This window comes from Paroedura picta, chromosome 15, assembly GCF_049243985.1.
Source record: "Paroedura picta isolate Pp20150507F chromosome 15, Ppicta_v3.0, whole genome shotgun sequence".
Classification (NCBI taxonomy): domain Eukaryota; kingdom Metazoa; phylum Chordata; class Lepidosauria; order Squamata; family Gekkonidae; genus Paroedura; species Paroedura picta.
This window is the reverse complement of record NC_135383.1, coordinates 7597886-7615845: the sequence shown is the minus strand read 5'-3', so window position 1 is coordinate 7615845 and position 17960 is coordinate 7597886. Positions and strand designations below refer to the sequence as shown.

The 17960-nt window shown below is 47.0% G+C and overlaps 2 protein-coding genes across 3 annotated transcripts; both read left to right on the top strand.

Moving 5' to 3' along the window:
- The first annotated feature begins 1 nt into the window (after nucleotide 1).
- Nucleotides 2-9797, top strand: YBX1 (Y-box binding protein 1). Of its 2 annotated transcripts, none has more exons than XM_077312119.1 (8): nucleotides 2-399; nucleotides 2502-2565; nucleotides 5136-5169; nucleotides 6451-6540; nucleotides 7105-7407; nucleotides 7984-8066; nucleotides 8161-8426; nucleotides 9423-9797. In XM_077312119.1, exons 1-7 carry the CDS (start codon nucleotides 174-176, stop codon nucleotides 8393-8395), a joined length of 1035 nt encoding a protein of 344 aa, XP_077168234.1. In that variant the 5' UTR covers nucleotides 2-173; the 3' UTR covers nucleotides 8396-8426; nucleotides 9423-9797. The 2 variants fall into 2 exon arrangements, with proteins under 2 accessions (XP_077168234.1, XP_077168233.1); XM_077312118.1 differs by having other exon boundaries at nucleotides 8143-8426.
- A 4614-nt stretch (nucleotides 9798-14411) lies between these two features.
- On the top strand, nucleotides 14412-17697 carry LOC143824415 (E3 ubiquitin-protein ligase RNF186-like). Its single transcript, XM_077311679.1, has one exon. The coding sequence runs from the start codon at nucleotides 14748-14750 to the stop codon at nucleotides 15639-15641; it is 894 nt and encodes a 297-aa protein (XP_077167794.1). The 5' UTR covers nucleotides 14412-14747; the 3' UTR covers nucleotides 15642-17697.
- Nucleotides 17698-17960: the final 263 nt, after the last annotated feature.

Sequence of the window (17960 nt, the reverse complement as noted above, 5' to 3'; positions counted from 1 at the left end):
AGTTCGATCGGTATCGGGAGCGGAGAGCGGAGCCCAGCGAGCCCGGAGTAAGGGAGCAGCCCCCCCCGCCAACGGCCGGCCCCCGAGTCACCATCAACACCGCGCGGGAGGAGGCGGCGGCGCCGCTGCTGTGAGCCAGTCACCACCACCGTCCACCGGCAGCCACCGTCGCCATGAGCAGCGAGGCCGAGACCCAGGCGCCCCCCGCCGCCGCCGCCCCACTACCCGTCGCGGTGGCCGCCGCGGCCGCCGCGCCTCTGGCAGCGGCCGCGGCCCCCGTCGTCCCGGACGCCAAGCCCAGTAACGGCACCGGCGGAGGCGGCGGCGGAGGCGGCAACGGCACCAACGGCGGCCTGGGCTCGGCGGCGCCCCCCGCCGGCGGGGACAAGAAGGTCATCGGTGAGGGGGGAGCGCGAGCGAGAGAGAAAACGAGGCACGACGGGCGGGGGGACGAGGAGGAGGGGGCGGGGCCTCGTCCTGGCTGGGGGCTGAGTGGCTGGCGGGCCGTGCGGGCGCCTCCCCCCCCCTTTTTTTTCGCCTCGCGCGCCTGGCGGTCACTGCGCGCGCTCGCGGCTCGCTCCCTTCGCCTTTTCCTCCTCACGCGCCTCTCGCCCCTCGCTGCCCGCCGATTGGCTGGCGAAAGGGCGCGCGCGGCCCCTCTCTCAACGGCCAGCCTCTTAATCTCCCCCGCTAGGGCCGGCCTGAGCGCGTGCCCCGGCGGCTTTTCCGTGGCACGCGTGCGCGCCTTTGCTGTCGCAAAAAAAAGGGAGGGGGACCGCGAAGGCCTGGGCAGGAGGGGGCGTGGCCGAGGGGGCGGCCCAAGATGTCGGCTCCATGTGGGGGTGGGAGGGCGGGGTGCGGGTGTCCGGATCGGGGGCCTGCGTTGTGGGGTTCTGTCCCTTTCAATTCCTGGCCTGCCTGTAAAAAAAAAAAAAAAATGATGGCGCCCTGCGGGTGTAGAGTTGACACGTGGTTTTGAGGGCTGCCAGGAAAGCCCAACAACTTTCGGCTCTCTGGAGCAGGGGGAGTCGACCTGTGGTCCTCCAGATGTCCATGAACATCTGGGGGACTACAGGTTGACTACTCCTGCTCTGGAGGCTCCAGGGAGTTTCACCCATTAGACGAGGTTTGCACTGAGTTTTCAAAAATAGAGGCGATTGCTTTTTAAGGCAGCAGTTCAAATGCATAGCTGAACAGCCAAGAAGTAAAAGTGATCGTTATTGCAGGGATAAAAGGAAGAAAGATTCTGGGGCTGTAGCAGAGAAGGCCCTGCTTCTGGTTACAGTGAATAAGGGAGGGGGTGAAATCCTCTGTGAATGGGGTGTGTGTTTTAGTCTATTAAATAGTAGGAAGGAGCCATACCAAGGATTGTTTTTTATTGTTTTTATTTATTTAATTTTCCTCACCAGTTATTAATCCTTCTGGAGGCTATTTGCCTCCTCTGCCCTTGTTTGCTTAGTGCATCAGGATTTGTAAAGCCCACTGGCATCAGTAATGAGCTTATATGGCTATAATTTTGCAGGCTTGAATAAAGCTCCTAAAGTTCCAGTTGTGAACATGTGTATCGGGAACCAAGTCCAGTGGAATTCAGTAGAATTTGAATATTTGCTTGTTTGGTACCTGCATCATCTTTAAAAAACATGTTCCTTAGACTAATGTAATTGTTTCCTTTTCATACATTCCAATGCTTTTTGCTGCATTGATAATATTATTTTCCCAGGATTGCAGCATTTGTTTATTTATGGAAGGGGTAGGCAAACTGGCCCTCCAGATGTCAATGGACTACAATTCCCATGAGCCCCTGATTTATGGTATTTGTTGACCACTCAAAAATGATAAAACGCCATAAAACAACAACAATCCTCCTGGCGGACAAAACTAATCTGTTTCCCTTCCTCCACCCTACTCACAGCTGATAACACCAGACTACACTGGTCCCAAATAGTCAACCATCGTCCTTAGGAGAGGTGCCCATGCCCTAAGCCTATACAGGATAATTTCAAGACTAGGGGTTATTTCCCCAACCCTGGAACACTGGCCTACCTGACAATTTTTTTGTGCTATAGCTTTCCCAACTAACTTGTCAGGTAAGCCTGTTTCCCATGTTTCAGTGATTGGGGATAGTTTTGAAAGCACAGTAGTTTAACTTAGACCTCATGAGCTCAAGTGATGAACAATTTAGAACCCTTAGCTACTGCACTCTTTTAATAGCTCCTTTGGAGCAGCATTCTCCCCCCCCCCCCCCAAGAGAGTGGCTTCCCTAAAGCCACCTAATGAACTGAGGCTTCCTTGCTTATTGTGCACCAGCTGTGTGAATGCATACTGTAGGAAACAATATGGAAGTTCACTTTTGCTCTTCCAGGGAAGTTGCCCTCTTGGTGTTGCAATCCAACAGCGTCAAGTGTAAACCTGGCTCCTCTACACCATATGGGGAAGCACATGGTGATGCCTTGTCAGCTCTTGCACATCTTAACCTGCATTTTCTTTTTTCTTTTTTTTAGCAACGAAGGTTTTGGGGACAGTGAAATGGTTCAACGTAAGGAATGGCTATGGCTTCATCAACAGGTGAGGAGAAGTTAATGGTGCCAAAGGCTTGTCTTTTGTGTTTTTTTAAAAAAAATATGATTGCCTAGGTGGAATCAAGGCACTTAGGTGGCCTTTTGGGCCAGTGTCTCCACTTATTTTGTTTAACCTTTTTTATCTCTGTGTAGTCAGTGTAGATCTGAATCTGCTATTGATGTGCTTTTTTGCATTATTCATCTTGGCAGTTGATTAGCAGACAAACTTGGCCACTGGCAATGAGGTGGAATTTGGCAGTTGCCAATGTTGTGTGAACAAGTAGCAAAGGTAGTAGGCCAGGCAGCAGTTTTTCTGAAAGGGCAGTTGAGCACAGCTTAAAGGAGCCATTATGGTAGAAAAGCCAGGCTTAGGGGATGCTCAGGTTCTTGATCTGATTTGTAGCTTGGGTTGTGGGTATTACAGTCCCAAGCAAAAGATGCAGTTCAGAGGCCTTGCAGTTGGATGGAGGGGACATAAGTAGCCAGGGATTACAGCAAGTTGTTGCTGGCTTCAGGCACGGTTGGGCAGAATAGACACAACCTACTGGTGTGTACAGGTTTGTTTGGCTTGTTAAGGTACACATACCAACTGACTGCAGTGCTGAAATTAAACAAATAAAACAGCCTGGAACAAAGATGTTAAATGCACCGGAATTTCAATTAAGAAAACAAGCAGATGAAAATTAAAGCAAAACACCCTCTGCCAGCCCACAATAATATAAAAAAATTGCTCACATTAACACCTAAATGGTTAGCCATAGTTGTGTTTCAAAAGAGACGCAAGTGCACACTGTTAATTAGATTGCAGGTCATTAGGCCTAACCTAGAGAGATGCCCCGAGGACTCTCGGTTTCTTTAATCTCCTAAGACACATGCCAGATGGAAGACATGCCGCCAGCGGAAATGCAATCATTCCTCCATCTCACACTTCTTTGGTGGCTCAGCTCCAGTGTGACATTTGCAGGGTCTTGCACACGTTAACCTTGGAACTTCAGCATGCCTTGATGGAAGTTGTTTGAATTTCAACGCACCTTTTTCTTCTCCCCTGGCTGCTGCTGTATGCAAAGTCAGTGGGGCCTTTGAAAAAGGAATGCTGCTTCCCCCTCCCCCTTCTGCTGATGGCAGAAATATTTTTTGTGCACTCTTACTAGCCATGGAGATTGCAGACCAGCACTAGGGAGATCAAACTGGCCTCAGCCAGAGCCTTCTCAGCCGTGGCCCCGGCCTGGTGGGATGTTCTACCAGAGGACATCAAAGCCCTGTCAGACCTTCAGCAGTTCTGCAGGACTTGCAAGACAGAGCTGTTCTGCCAGGCCTGTGGCTGAGGTTAGAAGTAACCTAATTGTGCTGGTCTCTCTACCCACTGGATGACATTCCACCCCATAGAGATAACCCTCCAGTTGATTTTAATATCTGTTAATTTGTGATTTTAAAGTAAGTGTTTTAATATTGTTTTAAGGTGAACTAATTTTGTGCAGGGATTGTCTCGACTCACAAAACGGTCATCTGCCCTGAGTTCCCAAAGATAGGGCTGATGACAAATTCCACAAATAAAATAAATTTTAAAACCAGTGAGGGCATTCCTATTGGCCCTTCTTGGCTTCTTTTGGCAAGTATCCACAGTGTTGATCTCGGGCCAAGCAATTGAGGAAAAGAACTGAGCTAGAAACATAAGCAAAGAGGTCCTCTTAGACGCATGCCTTGAATTTGTCATGGAGGGCCAAGTGATCACATGAACGGCGTGATTAAAAAGACCTGCAGAGACTAAAAGATGCTATAGGTAAAATGGAGGTTTAGATCAGCTGGATCATTAAATTGGCTTGGTTTGTTAGTTGATTTCTTAAATGCCTGTGATCCACTGCCATGCCTAGCACAAGGTTATGGCTCTTCATCTTTTGGTAGAAATAGGGTTGAAATAACTCTGCCCTTCCTGCAGCCTTTCCATTGCGTGGCTGTAAACTGGTCAGTAGATGCTGCTGTTGCAATACACTGGATGATAAGAGCTTTTACTGGAAACGGGCGTGCTTATTCTTGCCACTTCTCACCTGTTTCTCCCTGCAAAAGTCTATTCCGTATTAAGCTGTGTAATGAATACAATACAGAAAATATTGGTTGCTATATTTCATGCTTTGAGGTGCACCTATACCAGCTGCTTATATTTTGTGCTGTTTTTGAATAGCGTCTGCCTTGCTGTGAAAGTGTCCTTAATAGAAGTAAGATTTATGTGGGTTTTTTTTAAAGATGTTAATATCAAATATTAATGAAAGTGCTTCTGCAAGACAGAGCTGTCATGAGTCCAAAAAGTATTTTGACTCTTTGAGATGAGATTGCTTGATGATTACCTGCAGAACTACAGTTTTCAGGAAGAAATATGAACCTTCTAAGGTTATGCGCTACATGTATTTTTAGTCCGCGAAAGTTATGGGCGTGGATGGGAGGAGGGATGTGATATATGAGTTGGTCCTTGGCAGTGCCCCAAAGCCATAGGCTGGCCTCTGTCCAAAATTAATACCACTCCTTGTTGGAGAATGCTGTTTCTTTGATTTCTGAACTGAAAAATATTTTGTTTTGCTGCAGGAATGACACCAAGGAAGATGTGTTTGTCCACCAGGTGAGGCCATTTGCTTGTACAGCTAGATATGCCAGATTCTGGGGAAATGAGACTGTTTTGATTTGGCTGAAGGGGTTGGGAGTTGGTTGGTTCACTTGTTGGAAGACCTATACTCACAGTATGCTGTATGTGTTCTTAATCTTAAGGACCCTTGATCTGTGGTCCTTGGCTAGCTGCCTTTCCTGCTGCCCCATTGTGCTTGTGGGCCTAACAAATGATAGCCTTTGGTCTGCTTTTTCCTTAGCACATAACTGAGTTCACATCTGTGGTTTTAAGAGAAAGCAAAAATGAAGTCCTCTAGCAGAACTATGTGTCCTTTTTTTTTTTGTAATAGCTTGCCATTTGAATCAGCTGCTTTGTATTGCTTGAATTTAAGCTTTTTAGGGCTGTTGCTTTCCCCCATGCAATGGCGTTTGTCATGCACATGACCAGGCCTCCATTTTGAATTTAAGATCACTCATTCCTGGATTATTGCTACCTGTTATTAATGTTTGACAGGCAACCTGTCATAAAACTCCTGAGAATTTTTATCCCAAGGAGATGTGTACAGGTCCCACAGAAATGGTCTGCAGCCCTCTTCTGCTATTTCTTAAGAACTAGGGTGTTAGGGCTGCACAGAGGCTTAAATGTGAAATTAGGGTTAGTGGCACTTGCTTGTCCAGGGACAGGGCACCAGGAAAACATTGTCAGCACTATATAACTTCTCTCCGAGTGCAGCTGTTACTATTGACACTGAAAAGCGTTTAGTAAGCAAACTGTGAAGGTCAGTTTAACGCATGCGATCACATGGTTGGCTGAAAATACAGGCTCGGAAAGCAGAGTTTTCTCCTATGGGTCTGATCAGTGAGGGCTAACATGGCACCTGTATGAGCTGCTATAATGACTTCCCTGTATTATGTGGATTTATGAGAGACAGTACTAGAATATCGTTGTGTTTTTTCTCTCTTGATGTCTCTGGTACACAGCCTGTAGGGCTGGAAGGGACCCAAAAACTATGTCATCTCTCAGCACCTGCTTCCCATACAGCCCAGCTGTTTCAGATGGCTGAGTCTGTGAGCTCTGAAGCAGTGAAAATACCATCCAGGGTTGCTGCCTTGTGAATGAACAGTTTAGGTCAGAGATTATCCTTATTTACATTTTAGCCTGTGGGTATATATATATATATATCTCCATCTTGCCCTCTTCTCAAATACAGTTCAGTAGCCAATATAGAAAACTATTTTCATACGTGTTAAAACTTGGTTACTTTATTCTGAAAGTCTAAATCTGTTTTGCCAACAGACTGCTATCAAGAAGAATAACCCCAGGAAGTACCTTCGCAGCGTGGGAGATGGAGAGACTGTGGAGTTTGATGTGGTTGAAGGAGAAAAGGTGAGCAAGTTATCCTCAGCTTGAACAGCCTCTACTTTGCTCTTTTGAGTTTTGGCTTCTGTCTGGGCCAGGCATTAGATGCCTCTAAAATGATCACTTGTGTTTCTTTTTGGGGTTTGGAATATGGATGTTTGTGCCTATACCTGAGAGACTGCCTTTGTGCTCTGCTGGTGCAAAGTTATTGGTGGTCCCATGAGAAGTATGCCTGGCCAGGGACAGGGACTTCTTGGTCCTGGCCCTGTCCTGATGGAAAGAGCTCCCAGAAGAGCTAAAGGCCCTGATGGAGCTTTTGCTCTTCCGCCAGGCATTTGGTTGAGGCTGGGGTAACAAGTCAGGAGGCTACCCCAACATTAAACCGTGAGGCACTGGAGATGGGGGTTGTTGAGTAGGGAGGTGGGGTTAATGTCACTGTCATGATGGGTAAAAATTTTAGCATGAGGGATTATTCATTGCTTTATTGTTGCAACCTGTTGCAAGCCAGCATTGCTTGGAGCTGCAGATAAGAAATCAAATAAATAAATATGTGCTGGCAGTTCACAGTGCTTTGTGATGTCTCTTTTTCAGGGAGCGGAGGCAGCCAACGTTACAGGCCCTGGTGGAGTTCCAGTGCAAGGCAGTAAATACGCGGCAGACCGTAACCAGTACAGACGATATCCACGGCGCAGAGGTCCTCCACGCAACTACCAGCAAAATTACCAAAACAGTGAGAGCGGAGAAAAGAACGAAGGATCGGAGAGTTTGCCAGAAGGCCAGTCTCAACAGCGCCGCCCCTACCGCAGGAGGCGGTACCCGCCTTACTACATGCGTCGGCCCTACGGCCGTCGACCACAGTATTCCAATGCTCCTGTGCAAGGAGAGATAGTGGAGGTAACTTGGCAGGAAACTATGAATTGCATTTGTGGCTTGGCTGGTGGGGGCAGGGGGAGAGTATGTGCACACATTTCAGTATCCTGGGTACAAGTGTGGGATGGAAAAACCTTGCTTAGGCAAGTAAAATTGGTTGAGCATTCTATCCAATATGCTTTGCTAGAGGACATCCTTTGTGCCTACCATTTCCTTGCTGAGGCAAGTGCTTGGCTTGTACTGTGTATAAGTGCAGGGCCCTGAATCGCCAAACCCATCAGTTTGGGGCAGCATTCCTCTATATGGAAATAAGTATTCTTGTTTTTTTGGGTGCATGAATATCATGTCCTGACACAGCAGAAATCTCCAGACATTTTTTTAATCTCTGAGAAACAGGCACAATATGCCGTGCCCACCTGTGAGCAGTTAAATTGCTTTTTTCCCACATAGACATCCTGACACACAGGCCAAATAGCAGTGCTTCAGTCAATTCAACTTAAGTTTGGCTTAAGTCTTTAGGTCAGACTGCAAGTGTGTAATACAGCTTTTCTGTTCCCTGAAGATGGGATTTTGAAAAGCTCCTCCCTCCTTGCCTTTTAGGGTGCTGACAACCAGGGTGCAGGAGAACAAGGCAGACCTGTCAGGCAGAACATGTATCGGGGTTACAGACCACGCTATCGCAGGTGAGCTCCCTCAAAAACACACCGAGCGCCGGTTTGCTTTCCCCTAGAACCTTGAGACTGAGGTAGGTGCTTAAAGGTTTGCTGGATTTTTCAGGGGTCCTCCTCGCCAACGACAGCCCAGGGAGGAAGGCAACGAAGAAGACAAAGAGAACCAGGGTGATGAGGCCCAGGGTCAGCAGCCACCTCAACGTCGGTACCGCCGCAACTTCAATTACCGACGCAGACGCCCAGAAAACCCTAAACCACAAGATGGCAAAGAGACAAAGGCAGCCGAACCACCAGCTGAGAACACGTCCGCTCCCGAGGCCGAGCAGGGCGGGGCTGAGTAAACACCGGCTTACCATCTCTACCATCATCCGGGTGCGTGCTGTAAACTGAGGGAGGGTAGAGAGTCTGTTACTTAGTGCTTTTAATAGAGTTGCCATGGCTTCATCTGTTGATAAGGATGTTGCATTTGTATTCCTTTGCATCAATAATATAAATTAGGCAGGGGGTTCTACCCCAATTTGTAGCGAGATTGAAACCACAAGCTTGCTTAGGGTCAGGCATTTGGCTCTCCTAGTATAATCACCAGTAGCTTTTCATATCTAGAAACTTCTTATTCCCTCACTAGGAAGTTAGGGTCAGAAGCCCCCAGGGAAGAGGGCCAAGATTCTTGCCCAATTTTGAATAATTACATCTCAGTTGTAAAATCTATACCAGCAAGTATATTTCAGAAATTCTGCAGCATCAACACTGAGAGAGGAATGTACAATTCTCTCCTCATAAAAGTCTAATCTAGCCTTTCTCAACTTTTTTACCCTTGAGAACCTCCAGAAACATTCTTCAGGCTTCAAGAAACCCCAGAAGTGGCGCAATTGTCCAGAATATGGCTGGGAAGTGTAGCTGTGTATATGACCCTCCCCACCCCCTCCAAGACCCATCATTGGCTATTTTGGGAGGGGTGGGTGGGTCAACATTGACGATATATAATCATATCGCCTGATGAATGTTTAACAGATTTAAAAAATATATAAAAATAATTAACTCCAAGCCATTCAGGAAACCCTTCCAGGGCCACCAAGAAACTCCAGGGTTTCACGAAACCCTGGTTGAGTAAACCTGGTCTTAATCCCTCAAGGGCAAAGATGAGACACTAGCACCATGATCCCCTTTCCATATGCCCCTACTGGCAATTATTTTATCTACTTTTTGAGAGAACTAAATTTGCATACTTGCAGATATTGCAGGGGTGGGGTGAGGTCATGCAAGATGTTCCAGAGACCCATTTTTTTTCTGCTGCTGGTTTCAGTGCGTAGGGAAGGTCACATCCATTGTGCTTAAGATAATGGTCTCTTTTGGTCTTTTCTCTTTCAGTTTAGTCATCAAAGAAGAGAGAATATGAAATAAAAGAGAATATGAAATTCCAGCAATAAGAAATGAACAGAAGAATTGGAACTGAAGACCTTAAGTGCTTGCTTTTTGCTGTTGACCAGATAACTCGAACTCTCTGCATTATCTATGCAGCATGGGATTTTTATTATTTTTACCTAAAGCAGTCTCCTTTTGGGAGCGACAAACATGTTTTTTAAAGGCCTGTTTTTTCTCAATACACCTTTAAAGGTTTTTAAATTGTTTCATATCTGGTCAAGTTGGGATTTTTAAGAACCTCATTTTTAATTTGTATGAAATATACACCTGATTTTTTCAAGTCAAACTGCAAGCATCTCTTAATAAAGGTCTTAAGAATTACATGGGGTGCTTTTTAATTCTGATTTCTGCTTTCCTGGAGCAATAAGGTGCCCCCCCCTTCCATTTTGTATCCTATCCCATAAGCTCAATGGAAGGAGGGGGGAGAACGTTTCTTTCTGGGGTATTTCTAGCTAAATAAAAAAAAATGGGTACTTTGAATTTAATATGCAAGTAGCATTGAAGTTAATTGAGGGAATGGAAACATTCAACGTTATGGTGAAAATAGGTAAGACAAAATGCAGGAGGGGATGTGGGAAACCATAAGAGTAGCCCCTCCCCCCCACACCTGCAGGGGCCATAAGGTCCTGTTTCTTGTGAACATAAGTAACACTTTGCCTTCACTGAAGTTAATGGAAAACATGTAGGTATGCGTATATTCAAGTGAGAAGTTGAACAACTGCCACAATTTTTTTTTAAGAGGGAAAGGAACTTGGGGATATTGGGGCCTCTTTCACACTTGCAACCCTTCCTCATCCAAAGCAGTTTTTAAGAATCCAGGGCTGGTTGGACTTTGGTTAATGGTGGGAGGGCTTTGTGATTGTTCAAATCTCGTTGCACTTGAGACAGTTTTTCTGTAGCCACTGCTGTGGAGAATGCTCTAAACAGGGAAGCGGCCACCGTCCTCCCTTTTGCCAGAGCTAATCCTGCCCTTTGCTAAGGAAGAGAATGAGCATCTTTGTTCTCCGCACATGGTTGAGTCATCTGGTTATCTATAATGGCATTAATAGCTAATGCATAGCTGATGAGTTGGCGCACCCTGCGGTCATGTTGCCTGCAGTGTCTTCCATTTTGGAAGCCTAAGTGGTGGTCTGGAAACATCACTAGAAAGTCTGCTGCTGACATTTCAGAGTTTGTCTTTCCGGATGAAGCAAATGTTTCATCTGGGAGAGCCGGTGTTGAGCGGTGGTCGCTTCCTTCCGTCCACAGAAAAGCTGTCCACGCGGTTATCTTAAAAGCTGAGCTATTTTGACTGCAGTTTTCACAAGAGAGTTTCTAATTTGTGGATGGCTGCCCAAAAGTAAAGGTAAAGGTATCCCCTGTGCAAGCACCAAGTCATATCTGACCCTTGGGGTGACGCCCTCTAGCGTTTTCTTGGCAGACTCAATACAGGGTGGTTTTGCCAGTCCCTTCCCCAGTCATTACTGTTTCACCCGCCCAGCAAGCTAGGTACTCATTTCACCGACCTCGGAAGGATGGAAGGCTGAGTCGACCTTGAGCCGGCTGCTGGGATCGAACTCCCAGCCTCATGGTCAGAGCTTCAGACAGCATGTCGGCTGCCTTACCACCCTGCGCCACAAGAGTACATTATAACAAACGGAAAGGAAGCAAGCTAGCAACAAGATGTATTTCAGAAGTTCTCAAGCAGATTGGCTGTGGTTTCAGTAAGCGCAGGGCAGGCTTTGGAGGCTGTGTTAAGTCTCAGCCACAGTCTCCTGATGTAGCTTCAATTTGAGCGTGCCGTGTTCCCTGATGATTTCTCTAGGAAGGCAGAGCCTGGTGTGTCAATGGCAACCGTGAGCCACTGAATCCCAGCATGAAAGGGCAAGCAATGGGGCTAGCTTGCAGCTTCGGATCTGACTGCAAGATTTCCCTCCCAGGAGCACTCAATTAAAATATGAGGTCACCTTAAGTTCCCGTAATATATTTCAAATATATGTGGTAATAAATAGCTTGTACATAACCAAAGGGTGTCTTAAACGCTGGGTAATCATTCTGTAAATATGTAATGTGCGGTTCTAAGTATTAGTAGCTGGGAAGACACAAAAACACATTACAAGCCATTGGAATGAGAATTGTATATGAATTTGGTGAAAAAGAAACTGAGGGGGAGAGGTGGGGGAAATGGTGCATAAGCTGGCCCATGCTGGCTCTGCAGGGTGGGGGGCTAGGAGCAAGTCAGCCTGTGCAAATTGGGCTGGCACACATAGAACAACGGCTGATGAACTAAGATGAACAATGGTTTCATGTAAGTGCAAATATTTTCACAATATGTTGACTGGAGGGATGATCAACTTGGCTTTGCTCAGTTGTATTTCCGATACTGGGCCTTCAGCCTAAAAGCAAGGAAATCCTACATGTGGCCCCATATAGAATCCCATAAATTAGCATTCTAGAATTCCATAACGGAAGTCCTCATTTTTAACATTTGGTAAGCCTGCTCCTTTCTCATAAATTGTGTTGAGAATCCCACGTTGTAAAACTATCCCCATGTGTACAAACAGGATGTCATCCGATGAACAAAAAGACACTGGATGAAGGCGGAGCAGTTGTGGTCTTTGGACAGGTAGATAATCCCTAGCTGGCTATTAATGTTCTGGTGATAAAACAGAATTTGCCCAGAAAGTGGCCTCTAGTGGGTTTGGGGGAGCTTGAAGGGGAAAAGTTAGTTTGTGAACTGTCACTTGTACACAAAATGTGGGACACAGGCTAAAGCTGGATGTGGCAAGCACGCTAAAAGCATTGTCATGCCTCCATGCCATCTAAGCAAGTGCTAAAATATCACCACAAAAATAGTGGGGGGTTCCAGGTAACTTCATATGGTTTGTAGTGCTAGATGTTATAGGGACAGGATGGGACTGCTGCAATAGCCTGGCTTCTGATGCTGGACAGGCTTTTTGTGATGTGGTTTGGGGAAGGTTTAGGGGTTATGTATCCATTTTATGGGTTTTAGTGTTGGGGGGGTTGTGATTTATTGGGTTTAATTCTGTCTTGTTTGTAACCCGCCACAAGTCTCCGGAGAGTGGCGGGATAAAAATCAAATAAATAATACCAGTTATGCTAGAGGTAACAGCACGTCTGACCAGTTAACTGTGTTGAGGGGGCAGTTCTCAGTGCTTGAAAGTATACATTCTTGGACTATTCTAGTAAGGCATCCCAAGTTGGAGTGTTTCACATGTGTATTTTATACTCCCCTTGCCCAGTTCGGTTTGCTCGAAAGATTTCTAGCTGGTATTAGTTCCTTATCCCACCAGTCTGTCAGTTCCGCTTGACTCTGGCCAAGTCTTGCTCTTTAATTCAGCCCCCCTGTCCCCATGATAGCTCATTTCCCATTCTTCTCATGGGCAAGCCTGCTTTGAGGCCCTCTCCCAAATACCGATCAAGTGCTTTAGTTGACAAACGGAACATGAGTCAACAATGTCACGTCGTGTCACAAAATGGCTGGTGCCATTTTTGGCTGTAACGGTATCGCTCTGAGTCAGCAGCAACAGCAGCAGCAAGCAAGGGGCATGGCTGGAGGGACGTCTGCATTTTTCAAATGTTGGCACGGTGGGAATGAATCCGAGGAGGATGTCTGCGAGATGGATTGCGCAAGGATATAAAATAACTTGTTTCCTATCGAAGCAACATGTTTGTAGGCTGAAAGGGCTGTGGCGTGATCAGCTTGAAGACTGGAAAGATGTAAATGGGTGTCAGGAGGAGATGGAAGAACTATTTACTCTGTTAGTGCAAATAGCTGGGATGCCAGCGGAGATTTCCAAGGAAAGACTGGACAAGCGCTAGCAGTTAAGAGTCAGCTAGCCTTAGGAGGGTTCAAGACAGGTCAAGCCTATTCCTGATCTAGCATTCCAAGCCCCTAATTCTACAGACGCCTACTTGAAAGTCGGTTTCCCTGAAATCCGCTAGCTGGCCTGGTGATTAGAGATTGGGTTGAGCAAGAAATCATACTGTGGCCAGCCAGGAGGGCAGAAGAGTGCTTGACCTATTCTGACAGTTGCACCCTTTGTGTTCCTTAGAGATGGGATATAAAATCACCTAGCCTTTTGCTCTAGAACAAAACATTCCAGTTCCTTCGGGCAAAGCCAGTTACTACCAGCTGTGACCGCTGGGTGTCATCTAGGAGGGGAAATCCTCTGCGAGAGAGCCAGCTGGACACAAGATGCCAGAGTCGCTTGAAGAGGAAAAGGCATTCCTTGACAGGGCCACCAAGCAGCAATATTTTGAGATGGTGGCTGTCTGGTGTGCAGAAAACACTCGCTCATGAGCATCCCTTGGCTTCATGTCTGCTGGGTTGTCCCTAAATGCTCTCTTTGAAGTGGAAGGGCATACTTCAAAGCTGGCGCCACCATGAATTTTAAATGAAAAACTAGGCAGACAATGTGGTGCTAGCATCCTTCTCTGGGTATAATAGAAGAGGCAGTCTTACAGTCAGGCATTTTATTAGCAACACCACTGAAATATTAAAACAGAGTTAAACAGATGACCGGGGTGGGAGACGCATGGAAGACAGAACTTAAGATGATACTTGGCTGAATCAAACTGTTTTTGCTTGGGGCATCTGGCAAACATTCAACAGTTGGGTGGAGTGAGTTCCACAACAGAGGTGCCACAGTGGAGAAGGCCTCGTCTCTTGTGGCCAACCACTTTACTGCACAAGGTAGACCACAAGTATACCGAAAGGAGCTTGGCCGATCAGTGTCCTGCACCCGTTGTGTGCGGCCGCTCTTCCAAATATTAAACAATGACAGTGTTGTCGTCTGAAGGAGTAGGACAATTTGACCTGCTGTGGCCACAGTGTTTGGTTTGGACAGAAGCCCTCCAAGTTTGAATCCTTGCTCAGTGACGAAGCTCAGTCAAAACAGCTCTCCCTCTCACAGGGGAAACCTGTTTTTCAGGCTTCACCTGAGAAGTTAGGTAAGAGCCGCAAAACACTCAGGCTACAGCAAACCATGACTCTGGATGCGGCAGCTGCTTGACATGCATGTTTTGATCGCTGCCTGAAAAAGGTCAGTTTCTCGGAGATATTGCCAAGTGTTGCTGTGGTGTTACTGATTAACCCACCATCCTCCACCCTGCCCTCTCAATGCAGAAGTGCCTTCAAGCCGACACCTGATAACTGCTTGCATTATTACAAGACCGTCATAAAAAGCAGCTGGGGAATCTGCCTTGGCTACTGGGAAGCCCTACTGGCTGGCGCACGATCGCTTTGCTACGGCTGCTTGCTTTGGCAGCATGAAACCGGACGTGGTCTCTCGTGGAATCGCTGGTGAGGAAATGAAAGCGTGTCAACCTGCTGCGGGAAAAGCGGATGGGATGGACGAGCCCGGTGCCTCTGAAGACCACGGTAAAAATATGGGCAAAATAGAATGTGGGCCTCCAGCTTCCGAAGAAGAAAACGCAGCATCTTATGTGAAACTGCAGCCCCCGAACGCCTCTGACCAACCGGTTGCAGCAAGGCAATCCACGACATCCTGGACGTCACCGTTGTCCATACCTGTTCCTTTGGGTCGCTCTGACAGTTCGGCTGATCAAGCGGACTTTCGACACCCTTCCGAGAGCACGAGCCCAGATGCAGACTGCCTCGTATGCTTTAACCGGTACAGCTGGAGCAGGCCGTCCAAAGTGCTCTCCTGCCAGCATGTCTTCTGTGCCGTCTGCCTGAAGCTGATGTTGCGGCATGAAAACAATGCCTGGGGAATTGCTTGTCCCGTCTGCCGGAAAGTCACCACTGTCTTTGGAGGGCTTATCTGCAGCCTTCCCGATAAGGTGGGCACCATGTACCTGGCTAATCCCGGCCCAAATGCGGAGATGCCCTTCTCTCCAGACGCTCTGAGTGGGACGCTGGTGATTCCAAGCACTTTCCCTATCAGCCCAGGTGAAGAGGACAGTGACAGGGTCGCCGCCAAGAGGCTGCTATTTCTTCTGTTGCTCTTGGTGATCCTCATTGTTTTTGCCCTCCCCTTTGTATACAGTGGCCTGATGAAGTGGGTTCTTTGCGTGGCTGTCGCTTTAGGGTTGATCGGGGCAGGGGTGCTTTGTTGCAATCCTAACTGGCGTTGCAGCTGTTCCCACGCCTCAACCCCCTTCTGGCGAATGAGCATGAGCCACCTCACCTCTGCTGCCTAAAATGGTCCTTCGGCAGGGACGCTTTGGACCTTGACCAGATTCCACCACTGGGTTCTGTCTTGGAAAGATGCCGAGCAAGTCTTGCCAATGAACTGACTTTGATTTCTGACTCTCAAGTCAGGTAAGTGCCAGATTCTGTCACATGAATTCTAGGACCCTTTTTGACCCTGCTGCCTTCTCAGGAATGCAGGAGGCTGCTGGAATGTTGCCATCAGGAACGTTCTGGGAATAGTGTTTTGCAATATACACAGGCCCTGCTGTTACTGCTACAGCTGAACAAGGGTGGCAAATTCCCTTCTTGAGTGATGGCAGAGGCCATTTGGCCATTGCCCCAGGGTATCTCTTATAGCAGCAGCATTGGGGAAGATGCTCTGTGCGCTCCCTCCCACACTGGTACATGCAACCTCAGGTAGGTGACAAGGAATAATTGCAAGTCAACCACAGAGCACTTCTGCCCAAGAAGTATGAGCCCTGCTGACAGTGAAAGATGAAAATCAGCTGGACAGATCAACTGATTGTCTGATTTAGCATGATGGCTTTATCTGCTCACCTGGAAGAGCAAAGGCAAAGGAGTTGGTAACCTGGCCCTGTTGTACACTGCTCCAAGCTGCACCTTTAAGAAGATGGACTGTTTGCTGGCACAAAATTAATAGACTTTTCTAAGAAAAGTAGTGATAATTTTTCTCTCAGCAGCAAACCTGTCATCGAAAAGCACCATGGATTGTTCAGCACAATTAAAGAAAAAGAGCAGAGTTTGTGTGTTTTTAATCTTTGTGTGCCTTCAACACAGCATTATTGGGAGGGGGAAGAAGAAACTCCTCTCTCTAATTAGGGACCTTGCTGAATTGTGACAACTCTGTTTTGGATGATTCATGCCTCTTAACAGGTTTCTCCACCTGTGGCCCTTTTCCACCAACGTTATTGAATTTCGATAGAGAGACTGCTGTTAAACAGATACCTACTTTTGCATCTCCTGAGCATAAATGGTGCTAGAGTGGCACATAAGTCACTTTGTCATCCTCTATTTATCTACAAGTAAACCGCATAGGACCAAAAGAAAACAGGGTACCATGATAGCAGTGGGGAAAGGGGGAGGGGGTGAATTCAAAAGTATTTGCTAAGGAAGAAGCAGCAGGTTCTTCCTAAACTGTGTATCTGCTGTATGTGCAGTACACTTTTACTATTTTGGGTGTAAATAAGGAAGCTTGGTTTTGATGAGAGGAAAGCAAATTAGCAGTTCTATTGCTGCATAGAAAGGACTTAATAGAAGAACTGATTCAACTTTGCTTCAATGCCTTCTCCCCTTCCCTTCATCACCATTTGAAACATGCAGAGCTACAACTTAACTGGAAATAACCAAAAGGACCAGTCCTGCAACTGGGCACATTCTACGGACTTCGGCAGGAAAGGGACCTAATAAGATAACAAGGCAATAAATACAGTACAGAGGTCAGGGTGATAAATCAATTGAACACAATTTATTAATCTAGGGACAACACAAGACTGCATGGGTGTTGGTACCAACAATTATGGATGACGAGGATTGGGGCCAGAGATGGCAGCAGGAACATTCGATTTCAAGACCTTCCATTATTTACAACTAATTTTCATGGCGTATCTTGCAGAAGTCCCTTTCCTATTTCCACCTTCTGCATCTCCAGGTATTTCCCAACCCAGAGCTGACAGCACAACCAGTTGCTCACCATGGAGTCATGAGATCAAAATCACGTAGCCCACGGGATTGGTTACTGGCAGCCAGAAGTCAAATCACATTAAGTCATTGCTTAACTGGCAAGAAAATTTGTTTCACAGCAGTTTAGGACGCACTAACCTCAGAGAACAGGAGGAGAAAGGGGGCTTATCGAAATCTACTTACTTCACTAGCAAAACTAGCACTGCCAGGTTTAGAGTCGGCATGTCAGTGAAGATCAATTGCTAGGTGCCATCTGTACATTCATGTCTGTTTCGGTATCTGGCAGGGGCATCTCTGTGAAACAGAGGCAGGCCAAACATTTTGGTCTGATCACACAGGGTTATGTCATTATGCCAAATAAAAATGAAGGACTTATACACTAATATGAGTCTGACTGTTGTGGGTATTCTGGGGCTGTGAAGCCATGGTCTGGCAGTTTTAATCCCTGACACAGTAATGACTACAGACTAGCCTCAAAGCGGAAAATGCCTTAGAGATCCGCACCGCTCCCCCTTTCCACGTGATCGTGACATACCACTGGCGGACTGCAGGGGGCGACGCCGAATTCGCGGGAACGGCCTCGCGCGGCCGCTCTAGGATCCCCTCTCCACGGTTCCACTTCCTGC